At 43.3% G+C, this 16,686-nt stretch overlaps 1 protein-coding gene across 2 annotated transcripts in view; it reads right to left on the bottom strand.

Moving 5' to 3' along the window:
* The window catches only part of DNAJA1 (DnaJ heat shock protein family (Hsp40) member A1), a 53,543-nt gene that overhangs the window by 27,432 nt on the left and 9,425 nt on the right, over positions 1 to 16,686 (bottom strand). For both annotated transcript variants that reach the window (XM_068233719.1, XM_068233720.1), the window contains exons 3-5: positions 2,196 to 2,376; positions 2,013 to 2,117; positions 192 to 419 (exon numbers count right to left, since the gene is read on the bottom strand). In XM_068233719.1, the coding sequence (XP_068089820.1) occupies positions 192 to 419; positions 2,013 to 2,117; positions 2,196 to 2,376 (514 nt within the window). The remainder of the gene's footprint in view (positions 1 to 191; positions 420 to 2,012; positions 2,118 to 2,195; positions 2,377 to 16,686) is intronic.

Here is a 16,686-nt window from a genome sequence, read left to right as displayed (position 1 = left end):
TTATGTACTAGACATTGCTTATGCACAATTCTGTGCACCTAATTTCGCATTACCATTAAAGATGGAATCAAGCGATACATTTGCCACGAAAAAGGATGAAAAAAAAAAAAACAAAAACGTATGAGGTACATCACTTTTTTTTTCCCCTTTGTGCATGAAGCCATACTTTAGCCTGATGATATTCTACCAACCTTTATCAATGTGGACTTCAAGAATTTTCTTCTCTCGGACAATCTTTCTTCCATTGCAACTTTTACAACGATCTTTTGGATTAATCCTCTCCCCCTGCCCTTGGCACTCTGGGCAGACTGACTGGATTTGCTGAACCATTCCTGGTCCTATCTGATGAATTCTGATTTGCATACCAGTACCTCTGCAGTTTGGACAGCACTCCACAGCTCCCTTTCTGCCGCCACGACCTAAAACAAAAAACCAAACAAAAAAAATCTTAAGCACTTTCATGATCACTGGGTTTTAATTGTTGTATGGATCCCCTGAATTCCCAAGAGTGGCCATTTTCACCAAGAGAAGAAAGCAGGGCAAAGTCTCCTCAACAGCAACCTGTACAGAATCAAAGAACGTCGCAAGGAAACAACTCCATCTATGTGCATCTCTGCACATATTTATTTTAGTATTTATATAGGCTAACATATTACACAGTACTGTACAGAGTATACATTGTCACTAACTGTCCCTCAGAGGTGCTCACAATCTAGTCACTGCCATAGTCATATGTATATATCGTGTAATGCATGCATCAGTCTAGGGCCAATTTAGGGGGAAGCCAATTAACTTATCTGATCCAAAGAAACACTCCGCGCTGACTCAACTTCACACTCGATCGCCCCTCTGACTTCTGATGAGACTCCTGAGCATTGCAGGACGGAACTGAGTGTGCGGCGGTCGGAATTCCACCGTGAGCGGAGGGATACCTTTGGCAGCCGGCCATCCTAACGGGGGGGGGGAAGAGCCCATGGAAAAAAAAACTATGCGGTATAACCCCTGTGGAATTTGTAAGTGCAATATGTTTTTATAAACTTTATTAAAGAGACAGTATTACGCTATGTAGAGCCTTTTAATTGAGGTATTGATGCCAGGGAAGATTTACAGTACATTGGAGAATCCAGGATTTGCCAGAGTGGTGAGGGACAACCGATTGACTTTCCCAAGGCTTCTTTTGACCTATTGGCAGGTCATAACATCTGGTGAGTATCTCACTTGGGTGTGGTGAAGGCTTTTCTCTGATTGTGTGACAGGACTTCTATCCGTAGCTGAGGCATTCTGAACTTCAATCTAACTGTTGATGATGGAAGTGGAAATGTATATACTGCATTATTCCAGATGTCAGTTGTAAAAACTATTTCTCAACCTTTCTCAGTTTGGAGTAGTACTTGCTGGTGGACATTCATGATTATATTTACTATCAGGATTATGCTTTTTATGTGCAAATCTCCTAGTGATTTCATGGTTAAACACTGTGTATATAAATAGCTTGCTGTTGCATCCATAGACTGATTACTTCCTTTGAGTGTGGATCACACTGGGAGCGCCTACCTCTGATACTTTTTATAATTTTAACTTATCTGAATGTGGGAGGAAACTGGAGTGCCCAGAGGAAACCCACACAGACACGGGGAGAACATACAAACTCCTTGAAGATGTTGACCTGGCTGGGATTCGAACCTGGGACCCAGCACTGCAAGGCCAGAGTGCTAACACCACTGTGCTGCCCATATCTATACACACACTCGGCCTTGCCAAATCCTTCACAGAAGGTGGTCTTAAACTGCTCGTGATCCATTAATTGAATTACAAGTCTTGATTTCTCATGTAGACGCAAAGTTTCACTGTATCACAGGGATGATGGGAAGGGTCATCTGGAAAAAATAGTGTGTGCGTGACATTTGTCCTAATTTGGTTATCAAAGCAAATAAAGACATGGGCCTAGCTAGCACAACAAATCATATAATCCATTTACTGCTCAAAGCTACTAATGAAACGTCCCTACATACCTTCACATTTGTCACAGATTGTATTTTTTTGCAGAGCCAGTTTTCTTGTTGCTCCATTATATAAATCTTCTAGTGACACAGATAACTGATGCACTACATTCTTGCCTGGAAAAACAATGCAAGTTTAGTTGTCACTCTGCCCTTATGTTAAATACATATGAAGTCAACTGACATAACAATTACCTCTTCTTTCTCTCTGCATTCTTCCTCCTCCACCGAAAAACATATCAAAAATGTCCATAGGTGAGCCAAAGCCTCCACCTCCCATACAACCTTCTTTAATGGCCTGCTCTCCTCCTTTATCATACAAGTCTCGTTTCTTAGAGTCAGAAAGTACTTCATACGCTTGGGAAATCTGTTTAAACTGGAAAAAAAAAAAAAAAAAGTTAAGACACTCAAGACAAATTCTGCATCATAGTAGCACCCACTGTCTGCTTAAAGAGACTCTGAAGCGAGTCTAAATTAACTTCTTAACTTGTAGCCAGAAGCAGAACTATAAGCCCTGCTAAACCGCCGCTATCCCGTGGCAAAACGAGGGGTTTAAAACCCCCAAATCCCCCTGCAAAATACACAACTTTCTTGGTAGCGGATTTTGCTGCCCCAGGAGGCAGAGCTTTCAGCTGTAGCTCTGCCTCCATGCGTATCACTCGCCGTGCGGATCTCCGCCTCTCCCCCGCCCCTCTCTAAAGGAAGATTGAGAGGAGCGGGGAGAGGCGGGGATTGGCGCGCTGAGAGGCAGAGCTACTGCCATAAGCTCTGCCTCATCAGGAAGCTCTCCCCAGAGTTAGGAGTATTGGGGGGGGGGGGGGGGAGGGGGGTATAAACTTGTACTGCTCTCTGCATTGAAAGGATGGAGGAGGAGGAGGAGGCGGCGTCTTGAGATGGCAGCCTCGGCAGCTTGCTCTATCTTTCTATGTTTGTTTTATGTATTTTTGTGTTTTTCAACATTGCCTTGTGCAACCCAGATAACCTTCACCAGTGAACAACTACTGAGCATTCAGAACTTAGCTAAATATAATCTACCCCTCGATATTTCATCTACTCTCGATCTTCTGGGGATTCTGACCAGTTGAGCTAAAGTGCTGACCCAGGCAGTGAGGCTTAGAAGAAGAGGCAAGCGCTCCGGGATCCAGACTCGCTTTCGACGCAGAGAACTGCGCTCTCCGCTACCTTGAATCATACTCTAGTGACAGGTCCATATGCAACAAACTAGATGAGCTTCAACTACTGATCAGAACAGAGAAGGACTTTCATCTCTCTGCTGCTCTTTGCTTCACAGAAACTTTGCTATCTGAGCTGATTCCAGACAACGTTCTGCAGATTAATGGATTTACATTCTACAGATCTGCCCACTTATTTCTGGCAAAACCAAAGGTGGAGGACTCTTGTTTCTATATTAATGATAGGTGGTGCACGGATGTTACAGTTATTAAGAGGACATGCTCGGCTGGGCTGGAAACACTCTTCATAAACTGCAGACCCTACTATTCACCCGTGAGATCTCTTCATTTATTTTGATTGCTGTGTACATCCCTCCACAAACATGTATGTAGCCTGCGCTCCAGGAACTCGCAGATCAGATCACAGAGGTGGAAAGGGAGTAACCCGATTTTTTTTTATCATACTAGGGGATTTCAACAGTGTTAACCTTTCCAAAGAACTCCCCAAACACAGGCAACACGTCACAAGCGCAACTAGAGAAGGTAAGACATTTCATCACTGTTACACTACGACTAAGGACTCTTATCACTGTCAGCAGGGCAGCTTTGGGGAACTCTGATCATGCTGTTGTACAGCTTATCCCAACATACATCCAAAGATTAAAAAACTACCAAACCTGTAGTTAGCACAATTAACCTCTTGCCGCCCGCGTCATGCCAATGGGCGTGGCCGCGGCGGCAGTCCCAGGACCGCCTAACGCCGATTGGCGTAAAGTCCTGGGGCTCTGTTTTGCAGGAGATCGCGCGCAGGCTGCGCGCGCATCTCCTGCTTGGGCGGCGGAGTTCCGCCCCGCTTTCAGTCTGAGCGGCTATCGCCGCTCGGGAGACTGTTAGACGGCGTGATCGCCGTCTATTTAGCCTGTGCAGTGCTGCGATCAGCAGCAGCACTGCACTGGGCACAAGAGAGCGATCGGCTCTCATAGGCAGAAGCCTATCACAGCCGATCGCCGTAATTGGCTGACTGTGGGGAGGGAGGGAGGGATGGGGTTTAAAGAAACAGCCTTTAAAAAAAAAACAACAAAAAAAAAAAAAAACGAAAATATTGATGGAGAAAAAAAAAAAATTATAAACATGGGGGGAGCGATCAGACCCCACCAACAGGGAGCTCTGTTGGTGGGGAGAAAAGGGGGGGGGGGGGGGGGCGCGCGGAATCACTTGTGTGCAGTGTTGTGCAGCCCTGCAGCTTGGCCTTAAAGCTGCAGTGGCCAATTTTACTCAAAATGGCCTGGTCACTTGGGGGGGGGGGGGGGGGGGGGGGTTAGCCCTGCAGTCCTCAAGGGTTAAGAAATGGACTAGTGAAGCTGTAGAAAAACTGCAGAGCTGCTTTGGATTTAACTGACGAATATATTTAAAGAATCCTCCAGTGACCTAAATGAATACACTGACACTGTGACATCATACATTACCTTTTGCGAAGAGTCCTGTATCCCCACAAAAAAAGTGCTCCAGGTACAACAATAAACCCTGGTTTACATCACATCTTAGGAAGCTGCGCCTCAACAAAGAAAGGGCATATCGTACAGGCGATAAAGTCCTCTACAAAGCTGCGAAATACAAACTGCAGAGAGCCATTACCAACACAAAAACAAAGAAGATTCTAAAAAAAACAACAACAAAAAAAAAAAAAAAAAGTAAACTTGAGGAAAAAAAATGTTCCATGGCCGACTCGTCCACAATATGGAAATCTCTACATGAAATTACGAACTACAGAAAGAAATCTCCAAAATCACTACACAACCTGCAGCTTGCAAATGAACTGATTACATTTTATTGCAGGTTTAACACTAGCAACAAAAGCCAAACACACCAAGTCAGTTTGCATAATTTGCATCCGTGCAGCAGGCAAACTGAGCACTCCTCCAGCCAGCCATTGTCTCCACCCCCTGCAGTGCCTCAGTATCTACACAACACAGAAGGCCAGACACAATCTGCTAACCTGTCCCCAGATATGCATGCTCTACCAATATGTGAATCAGATGTAAATAGACTCTTCAAAAGACAAAACACTAGGAAAGCAATGGGGCCAGACACTGTCTCTGCGAAATGCTTGAAACTCTGTGCCTATCAATTAGCGCCTGTATTTACAGACATATTCAAAGCATCTCTGGAACTCTCAATTGTCCCTGCCTGTTTTAAAAGCTCAACTATTGTACCAATTCCAAAAAAAAAACCCTACATGCTTAAATGATTACAGGCCTGTTGCCCTGACATCATTGGTCATGAAAGCATTTAAAAAAACGGATAATGGCTTATCTGAAATCTATCACAGATCCCCTGCTGGACTCTTTGCAATTTGCCTACAGGACTAATAGTGAGACGATGCCGTGAACATGTGTATGCATTATGTACTACAGCATCTAGACAGACACCCCAGGAACCTACACCAGGATTTTACAGTGATGTGAAAAACTATTTGCCCCCTTCCTGATTTCTTATTCTTTTGCAAGTTTGTCACACTTAAATGTTTCTGCTCATCAAAAACTGTTAATTATTGGTCAAAGATAACATAACTGAACACAAAATGCAGGTTTTAAATGATGGTTTTTATTATTTAGTGAGAACAAAAAAAAAAACCCTCCAAATCTACATGGCCCTGTGTGAAAAAGTGATTGCCCCAATAACTTAACTGTGGTTTATCACACCTGAGTTAAATTTCTGTAGTCACCCCCAGGCCTGATTACTGCAACACTTGTTTCAATCAAGAAATCACTTAAATAGGAGCTATCTGACAGAGAAGTAGACCAAAAGCACCTCAAAAGCTAGACATCATGCCAAGATCCAACGAAATTCAGGAACAAATGAGAACATAAGTACCGTATTTTTCGGACTACAAGACGCACTCTCTCTCCCCCAAAAGTAGGGGGGGAAAAGTGGGTGCATCTTATAGTCCGAATGTGCATCCATGTGTCCCCTCTGGCACGAGCCTGGTCTTTCTGTGTCTGCGTAAGCCACTGTCCGCCTCATCCATACGGGACCATTGCGGCCAATCAGGAGAGGAAAGGAGGCAGAGGGTGGCTGTGATTGGCGGTCAGGGACAGCGCCCCCCGCCTGATTGGTTAATGGTCTAGAAGAGAGAAGAGGGTGGACGCAATGTTCCCATTCGTGAATCTGCGGCCCGGGGGGGCCCGCGGATGATATGCGGCGATACAGCGGGATGAAACCACCAGAGAGCCGGTGCACAGATGCACCACTCCGATGTCAGCCACCAGCAGTGGTGAAGATCATATGGATGAGGTGGACAGTGGCTTACGCAGACACAGAAAAAGACCAGGCTGGTGCCAGAGCCACCTATGCAGCATGTCGGCTGATACCATCAGCGGGGGACAAAGCCTGTGATCATCACTTGCCTGCAGGGAAGGTGAAATGGGCAGATGCAGCACTCAGAGCCGGGACTGAGTAAGCGAGTGCACTCTAGTCTGCCCCTGCACTTCCTTCTGAGGGGGGGGGGGGGGCATGGATGCACATTGTCAGGGAACAGAGGACAGGGGTGTGGACAGCAGACACAACCAAGGGGATGGACAGCAGACACAACCAAGGGGATGGACAGCAGACACAACCAAGGGGATGGACAGCAGACACAACCAAGGGGATGGACAGCAGACACAACCAAGGGGATGGACAGCAGACACAACCAAGGGGATGGACAGCAGACACAACCAAGGGGATGGACAGCAGACACAAGGGGATGGACAGCAGACACAAGGGGATGGACAGCAGACACAAGGGGATGGACAGGTGACACGGGGATGGACAGGTGACACGGGGATGGACAGGTGACAGTATGAACTGATGTCACAGGGGGTATGGTCAGGAGACACAGGTGACGCAGACAAGTGACACAGGGGGACAGAGGACATGGTAAGGACAGAGGTCACAGGGGCTATAGACAGAGGACACAGGTGGACATAATTGGGGGGGGGGGGGGGGGGGGGAAGGGTCTACAAGACACCCCTGCACTGTAGATGCACCAGGTTTAGCATATTTTTTTCCTGGATTTTGCCCTCGAAACCTAGGTGCGTCTTATAGTCCGAAAAATACGGTAATTGAGATCTATCAGTCTGGTAAAGGTTATAAAGCCATTTCTAAAGCTTTGGGACTCCAGCGAACCACAGTGAGAGCCATTATCCACAAATGGCAAAAACATGGAACAGTGATGAACCTTCCCAGGAGTGGCTGGCCGACCAAAATTACCCCAAGAGCGCAGAGAAAACTCATCCTAGAGGCCACAAAAGACGCCAGGACAACATCTAAAGAACTGCAGGCCTCACTTGCAGTCAGTGTTCACGACTCCACCATAAGAAAGAGACTGGGCAAAAACAGCCTGCATGGCAGATATCCAAGGCGCAAACCAGGGCTGTGGAGTCGGTCCAAAAATCCACCGACTCCGACTCCTCAGTTTAGGATTCCACCGACTCCAACTCCACGACTCCGACTCCTCTAATTTGCATATTACAATTTTGTTGATTAAAAGTATATAACATGAAATTCGTCTCTTAACTGCCAACGCTTAGGAATTTTACAAGACAACTGAAGTGAGAAGGATATGTAGACTACTATATTTATTCCCTTTAGACTAAAACTAGTCCTTGGTAAGAGTACTTGTAAAAGGTACAACCGGAACAAAGAACATCTATCAAGTGTGGGTGCATGTAAGAATGTGAGGAGATTGTAAACAGACAACACCTCTGTGTTCAATGTGCACAGCATTCACAGTGGATGCCCTGCAGCTCTGTGGGGAGTGCATATGTAGAGTATAGTACTACTGTGTAACAAAGTAAACCTGAGACTGATGAAATTAAAGTTTTATACATACCTGGGGCTTCCTCCAGCCGCCTTCAGGATATTCAGTCCCTCGTTGTCCTCCTCCACCACCTGGATCTTCTGCTATGAGTCCAGGTACTTGAGCCAGTCAAGCGTAGTGCGCATGCACACACTCCGCCGCCAGGAGCATACTACACCTGTGCAGCACTATTGCGCAGGTGCAGAATGTTCCTGGCTGTGGGAGCGGCATGCGGCCGGACAGCGCTGACTGGCTGAATTACCAGGACTCATAGCAGAAGATCCGGGTGGTGGAGGACAGTGAGGGACTGATTAGCCTGAAGGGGGCTGGAGGAAGCCCCAGGTATGTATAAAAAAAAACCAAAAAAAAAAACACACTTTTCATCCGTCTCAGTTACCCTTTAATTTGTAATCACCAAACCAAATTTTAGTAACATATCAAATTATTTTATTTCATCAGCAAAGGGAGTGCATACATTTGCATAAATCAGCATCAATGCAGAATTATTTCCATCTCGTTGACCATCTCTATTAGTTACATAGCTACACATCAGGCTTTATTCTTACAGCATAGATGTTATTTAGTATATATAAGAGATTCCCGTGTACACATCATATATACAGTCACAATCTGACCTTAAAAATACGGGGACTGCTTTATTGAAGCAGCACAAGTAACTAATTTTGATTGGTTTATTTCATTTTTGTGGACTAAGCACAGCTATTACTGTATATATACACACATTTTTAATGACTATTATCTGAGAAATAGAACATTTTATCATATTTTCTATTTTAATTAGTTACAAATTCATTAGGAGTCGGTGCATTTTTTCCCGACTCCAGGCACCCAAAATTGCCCGACTCCACGACTCCGACTCCACAGCCCTGGCGCAAACCACTTTTAAGCAAAAAGAACATTAAGGCTCGTCTCAATTTTGCTAAAAAACATCACAATGATTGCCAAGACTTTTGGTAAAATACCTTGTTGGCCGACGAGACAAACGTTGAACTTTTTGGAAGGTGTGTGTCCCGTTACATCTGGTGTAGAAGTAACAGCATTTCAGCAAAAGAACATCATACCAACAATAAAATATGGTGGTGGTAGTGTGATGGGCTGGGGTTGTTTTGCTGCTTCAGGACCTGGAAGGCTTGCTGTGATAGATGGAACATGAATTCTACTGTCTACCAAAAAAATCCTGAAGGAGAATGTCCGGCCATCTGTTTGTCAACTCAAGCTGAAGCGATCTTGGGTGCTGCAGCAGGACAATGACCCAAAAACACACCAGCAAATCCACCTCTGAATGGCTGAAGAAAAACAAAATGAAGACTTTGGCGTGGCCTAGTCAAAGTCCTGACCTGAATCCTATTGAGATGTTGTGGCATGACCTTAAAAAGGCGGTTCATGCTAGAAAACCCTCAAATAAAGCTGAATCACAACAATTCTGCAAAGATGAGTGGGCCAAAAATTCCTCCAGAGCGCTGTAAAAGACTCATTGCAAGTTATCACAAACGCTTGATTGCAGTTATTGCTGCTAAGGGTGGCCCAGCCAGTTATTAGGTTCAGGGGGCAATTTCTTTTTCACATAGGGCCATGTAGGTTTTGAGTTTTTTTAACTCACGAAATAAAAACCATCATTTAAAACTGCATTTTGTGTTCAATTATGTTATATTTGACTAACGGTTTTTGATGAGCAGAAACATTTAAGTGTGACAAACATGCAAAAGAATAAGAAATCAGGAAGGGGGCAAATAGTTTTTCACATCACTGTATTTATAGATTTCAGCTCTGCATTTAATACCATAATTCCATCACTGCTGCACAGCAAGCTCCCCCAGCTACACATACCTGAATCCATCTGCAAATGGATAACCGATTTCTTAACTGACAGGAGACAGCATGTTAGACTTGGTAAACACATATCAAGCTTTTTGACAGTCAGTACTGGTGCACCCCAGGGCTGTGTGCTTTCCCCACTGTTCTACTCACTTTATACCAATGACTGCATGTCCACAGATCCATCTGTTAAGGTCCTGAAGTTTGCAGACGACACAACAGTAGTTGGTCTCATACAAAACGGGGACGAGTCTGCATACAGGCATGTGGTGTTACAGCTTTCCTCCTGGTGCAGCAGCAACAACTTGGAACTAAAAATGCTCTCAAGACCATGGAGATGATCATAGACTTTAGGAGATCCCCCCCCCCCCCCCCCCACAGCACCTCCCTTTAACCATAAATGTATCCACAATAACCCAAGTAGAGTCATTCAAGTTTCTTGGGTCCACGATCTCAAACAACCTAAAATGGGACAACTAAACTGCCACTATTGTCAAGAAAGTGCAACAATGGATGTACCATCAACAGCAGCCGAAAAAGTTTGGCCTACCTCAATATCTAATGGTGCAGTTCTACACTGCAATCATCGAATCCACCTTAACATCATCTTTGACTGTATGGTTCGGCTCCTGCTCAGCATTAGAAAAGGGGAGGCTGCAGCGCATCATTCGAACAGCGGAAAGGACAATTGGCTGTAGCTTACCTTCCCTGCAGGATCTTTACGCTAGCAGGTGCAGAAAGAGAGCAACCAAAATTGCCTCAGACCCGGCTCACTCCATCTTCCAGCGCATGCCTTCAAGAGTAAGATTCCGGTCAATCGCCACCAAAACCTCCAGACACAGGAACAGCTTTTTTCCTCAAGCGGTAGCCATACTTAATTGCTGAACCACGTTAGAGCTGCTAGGACTTGAAAGTAATCAGCACAGAACTGAAAATAAACAATTCTCACATTGCTTACTGCCACTATACTTGCATAATGTCCTTGACTTGTAATACACACTGTCTGTCCTTGTATTGTTTTTGTTTGTTAAGCAACTGCCAAGACAAATTCCTTGTAGGTGCAAACTTACTTGGCGAAAATAAATGGATTCCGATTCTAAACCCATCGTTTTGTCACGAGATAGCGGCGGTTTAGCAGGGCTTATAGTTCTGCTTCTGGCTACAAGTTAAAAGTGAATTTAGACTCGCATCAGAGTCTCTTTAAAGAAGCATTTCACAAAGCATTGAATAAAAAGACTCTCTCAAGCCTTCTCAGTTATTGCAATTATTTAACAGGTGTTTTTCACATGTAATCACTTTGAATTATCACTAAACGTGGGGTTTGCTAAGCCCACTTTTAGATACTTTCCTCTGGAGGGGGAAGCCTCTGGGATCCTAGAGAGGCTTCCCCCATCCTCAGCCAGGCCATCGACGATACAAGCAAGGCTTGGTCACACGGTGTGTGCAGTAGCACGGACCTGATCAGGCTCGGCTTTATATGTTGGAGTCCGGGCAGGTCTGTGCTAGTGTGCATGCGCGAGCCATCAAGTGATTTTTCAGGGGTCCCAGTGCTGGAACAGGCCAGTGGAGGACCAAGGAAGCCTCTCCAGGATCCAGTCCAGAGGCTTTCCCCTCCCAATGCGAGAAGCCCTTAGCGGCACTTTTTTTCCCTACAGGAACACTAAGTACAAAAGTAATGTATTTTGTACTATACCTTTTGCTGTGCAAATACAAGCATGTACTCTGATGTACACCATTCTTCCTAATTGTGGCAATTCTCTTTAACCTCACACATGTACAAGCCACGTTGCCTGGCAGAGGATCAGGACCTAATCACTCAGGTGAAATTGCAGAGCCGAAGCTGTACAGAACTGTCACTAGACTGCAGGCTAACAATAAGTTCTCCCCAAAATACAGAACACCAACACCAGTTTAGCTGCACTCATAAGAGAGAACCATTTATTGCACAAAAATATGCTTCACTGTTTGAAAATTTGAGCAAAAACCCCCAATAAATATAGGGTATAAATTGCATAAATCTAAAAATGACAAGATCAAATTGGGGCCCCAATACATCTGACAGAGAAAAACCACTCACATCGCCACTCACTCATAAATATGCAGGGATGGGAATTAATTCCAGAGATGCAATAAATTATGCAGTGATTAGTATCACCAATTCATCATGATTAGCTAATCAAAAAAAGGGCTTTCTTCTGAAGTAAAGTGCACTTTTAGATAGAAAAAAACTGCATATGCAAAAAATAGTTCCTATCAAGGAAATCCTATATATGAATCAAGCAATCTTCCATTATACCCATATAGTCCATGTGAGATGGTTAGCAGCCTCTCTGCATCAAAAACAATGTAGTACTGAGGCAATGTCCCAATAAGGTTTACTTGTCATAATAATGATAAAAAGCAGCATACGACCTGGTAGATGAAAAAAATCACTTAAGGGCAGCTTAACCACGTGCCGATCAGCATAATTGCAAACTGTATGTGTGATTATCAGTCCTTGCCACACAATTCCTTATCCAGTTAGCTGATAGCGGTGATATCCCTTCCAGACAGTTCACATAGAAGGTAGCTGGACTGCAATGTGCATTCCCCTCAGCACTTCATACAAGTATGCAGGCTACTGCCTATTTCCACTTATCTGTATACTGTGCTCTGCTGCCATAGGATGTAGTAAGCAGGGGATAACAGGTAACCACCACGTGGGAGCTGCCCAAACATTCAAATCATCCAGGACGCACACCAGCAGCGGCCATCGCTAATGCATTTCACCCCTCCCTTGGGGCTTCTTCAGAGCGTGCTGCGTAGTGACGTATGTGTTACTCTATCCTTATATACAAAAGTTCAGCTGATCATGTGATATTTGAGCCAAGGACTCACTAGTGCCATCTTGTGGACAAAACGTTTATTACATTCATTTTCAATGATTTCTAAGAAAGGTTTCTCTGCTGACCTCTCTGCTGCCATCTAATGGAAAAAGATATTAATACACCTACAAAGAGGAAAATACTAAATATCAATATATTAAATATAGTCACCAATCCTAGAAACCCACAAACATACAACAATGTGGCTTATATACCTATGATCAGAAGTCTAATCCTATGCATATTTTTACCAAAGTAGCTAAATAAATGGAATAACCACACCAAAGCTCCCCATTATAAAAACACTTTTAAATTTAAATCCGAGTTTAATCCCGCGGGGCCCAACGTGTCGAGGACATAAATCCAAAAGCTTTCCTTTTTAGTTAATTGTGTATCCAGATCAAAACGTCTCATATCTGGTACAAGTCTATAAATGCCTCTCACCCTCAGCCCAGCGGGGTCAGACCCATGGAACTTCTCAAAATGCAACGACACAGGAGTAGGCTTCCTCTTCCTTTCCTCTTTAGGTTTTTTGTGCTCTAAAATGCAACGAATATGCTCCTGTATGCGGACCTTCAATGCTCTAGTAGTCTTACCTACATAATGTCTCATACAAGGGCATGTAAGCTGGTACACCACAAATTCGCTGTCACAATTAATATGTGACCGTATCTCATATTCCTTGCTATTATCAGCATTTTTAAATACTTTATCTTCACTCACATAATCACAAATAGAGCATTTTTTGCATTTATGCATACCCCATCTTGGTTGCAACCAAGAGACATTTCTCTTTGGCCGTAATTCTGAACTGACCAAGGCATTTGACAAATTTTTATTTCTTTTTGCCGTAATAACTGGTCTTTGACCGACTATCCTCGCAATTTTTTCATCCCTTGTGAGGACATGCCAGTATTTATTCATAGCCTCCATCAGAAAAGGCCAATGTGGGCCATATGGAGTAATCATTCTTGGATGTTCACATCCTTGCGTTTTCTCTTCCTCCACTTTTTTTACTAATAAATTCTCTCTACTTGTGTTGAGAGCTCTATGATAAGCAGATTTTAACAACCCATTAGGATAACCTCTCATCCTTAGTCTTTCTTTTAACTGTTTTGCTTCACTTTTAAATTCTTCCAAAGTGGAACAATTCCTGCGAATGCGCAGAAACTGTCCCACTGGAACTGCCCGTATCTGTGCCGGATGATGAGCACTTTTGTGATGTAATAGTAAGTTACCAGCCGTCTCCTTTCTATAAGTTGATGTAACAAGCCTACTTCCCTCTCTCTTTAAATTTATATCCAGAAACTGAAGTTCTTTCTCTGAAAAATTATAGGTCAAAAAGATATTGTATGTGTTTACATTTAATCTTTCCACAAATGCTGTTAATTCAATCTCAGTACCAGTCCATATCATGAACGCATCATCAACATAACGAAGCCAGAGGGCGGCATGCTCCCGAAACGCACTGTCCATCCACACCACCTCCTCCTCCCAAGCTCCTAGGTGTAAACAGGCGTACGCCGGGGAGCACGCCGCCCCCATAGCCACGCCCCGTCGCTGTCGGTAATACCGATTTTCAAAAAGGAAAAAATTGTTCTCCAACACAAATCTAAGCATCTCAAGTACAAACTCATTGTGCATGTCAAGGTCTATATAGTTTCTCTCCAAAAACATCTCCACTGCTTTCAGTCCAATCTGATTCGGTATTGAGGTGTATAAGGATTCAACATCCAGACTTACTAAAATAGCATTCTCAGGTAATTGTAACCCATTAATTTTGTTCAGGAAATCCATTGTATCCAGAACAAAGGATGGTAATTTCATATTTATCGGTTTTAATTTTTGATCAATCCACTGTCCAATTTTCTCTGTTGGGCTCCCTATCGCAGATATTATGGGTCTTCCCGGGGATTTTCTTTATTTTTATGTACTTTTGGGAGGATATATATAGTAGGAACTACATATTCCTTCACTTTTAATGCCTTTAATTCATTTTCTGTGAGTACCTGATCCAAGTATCCACATTGTAGTTTATAATTTAATCTATCAATCAAATCAGGAAAGGGATTAGATCTAATTTTTTCGTAACATTCTGTATTATTAAGCTGTCTATATATTTCATCTACATACATTTTTCTAGGCATGACCACGATATTTCCACCCTTATCACTTTTTTTGATGACTATTTCCTCATTGCTATTTAATTTTTTCAGAGATTGTCGTTCAGCATACGTCAAGTTTTTTGGGGCCTGAATTTTATCTTTCCATTGCTTTATATCATCCTTTACTAGTTCATTAAACAGGGATACTGACCTATTCTGTTGAATGGATGGGATAAATTCCGATTTTGGTTTCATTTTTGTATGGGCAGGTAATGGTTCAAAACCCAACTCCTCTTCCTCCACATTCCACATTGCAGTCCAGCTACCTTCTATGTGAACTGTCTGGAAGGGATATCACCGCTATCAGCTAACTGGATAAGGAATTGTGTGGCAAGGACTGATAATCACACATACAGTTTGCAATTATGCTGATCGGCACGTGGTTAAGCTGCCCTTAAGTGATTTTTTTCATCTACCAGGTCGTATGCTGCTTTTTATCATTATTATGACAAGTAAACCTTATTGGGACATTGCCTCAGTACTACATTGTTTTTGATGCAGAGAGGCTGCTAACCATCTCACATGGACTATATGGGTATAATGGAAGATTGCTTGATTCATATATAGGATTTCCTTGATAGGAACTATTTTTTGCATATGCAGTTTTTTTCTATCTAAAAGTGCACTTTACTTCAGAAGAAAGCCCTTTTTTTGATTAGCTAATCATGATGAATTGGTGATACTAATCACTGCATAATTTATTGCATCTCTGGAATTAATTCCCATCCCTGCATATTTATGAGTGAGTGGCGATGTGAGTGGTTTTTCTCTGTCAGATGTATTGGGGCCCCAATTTGATCTTGTCATTTTTAGATTATGCAATTTATACCCTATATTTATTGGGGGTTTTTGCTCAAATTTTTCAAACAGTGAAGCATATTTTTGTGCAATAAATGGTTCTCTCTTATGAGTGCAGCTAAACTGGTGGTTGGTGTTCTGTATTTTGGGGTGGTTTATTATTACCAGTGCTAGCACCTGGGAGGTTTGATACATATTGTTGAGCAATTTGTACGTATTTTTTCTTTAACAATAAGTTCTGTTGCTATGTGGAGGGTGGAATGTCAAGCGAGAACAAAGCTTTCAGCCAGTGATTGTCTAATCAATCTGCCAGGATGATCGCTAGTTGAGGTGTTGACAGGGGCCACTGTACCCGCTACATTCTCAGCAGAGAATAATCTAGTGGTTGTACAAGGCTTTTGAATCTTTAAGTTAAGGTATCCAGTAAAAAAAACAAAAACCCTCAAAACACATAAAAAAGGCAATGTTAATTCACCAGGTAGTGCCTGCAATTAATCTGATCTGTAAACCAGCCAATTAATGTGTGTCCAGATCTTGCAGTACTTCTGTATGCATGGGCTGAACCAAATGCACCATCTACCCCATGCTAGGCAACCTTCAACGTCACATAGTAATGTGGTAGCAGGGTTAGGTGGTTGGGTTTCTCTGGTGGTGAGGGTACTAGGAGGGACCATTCTACCCATTGAAGTTAGGCATCATGTTTGTATATTTAAGTGGTTAGATAGTGTAAAAAGTGGCTGGATAGTGTAATGGCTAAGGGCTCTGCCTCTGACACAGGAGACCTGGGTTTTAATCTTGGCTCTGCTATTTCAGTAAGCCAGCACCTATTCAGTAGGAGACCTTAGGCAAGTCTCCCTAACACTGCTACTGCCTATAGAGTGCGTCCTAGCGGCTGCAGCTCTGGTGCTTTGAGTCTGCCAGGAGAAAAACCGCGATATAAATGTTATTTGTCTTGTTATCTTAAGTTTCTGCAATTATCTGACTTATTTGCAGGCATTCCCCAAATTAAGA

The sequence above is a fragment of the Hyperolius riggenbachi genome, chromosome 1 (genome assembly GCF_040937935.1).
Source record: "Hyperolius riggenbachi isolate aHypRig1 chromosome 1, aHypRig1.pri, whole genome shotgun sequence".
In the NCBI taxonomy this organism is placed as follows: domain Eukaryota; kingdom Metazoa; phylum Chordata; class Amphibia; order Anura; family Hyperoliidae; genus Hyperolius; species Hyperolius riggenbachi.
The sequence above is the reverse complement of the archived record's forward strand: the minus strand, read 5'-3'. Positions and strand labels throughout refer to the sequence as shown.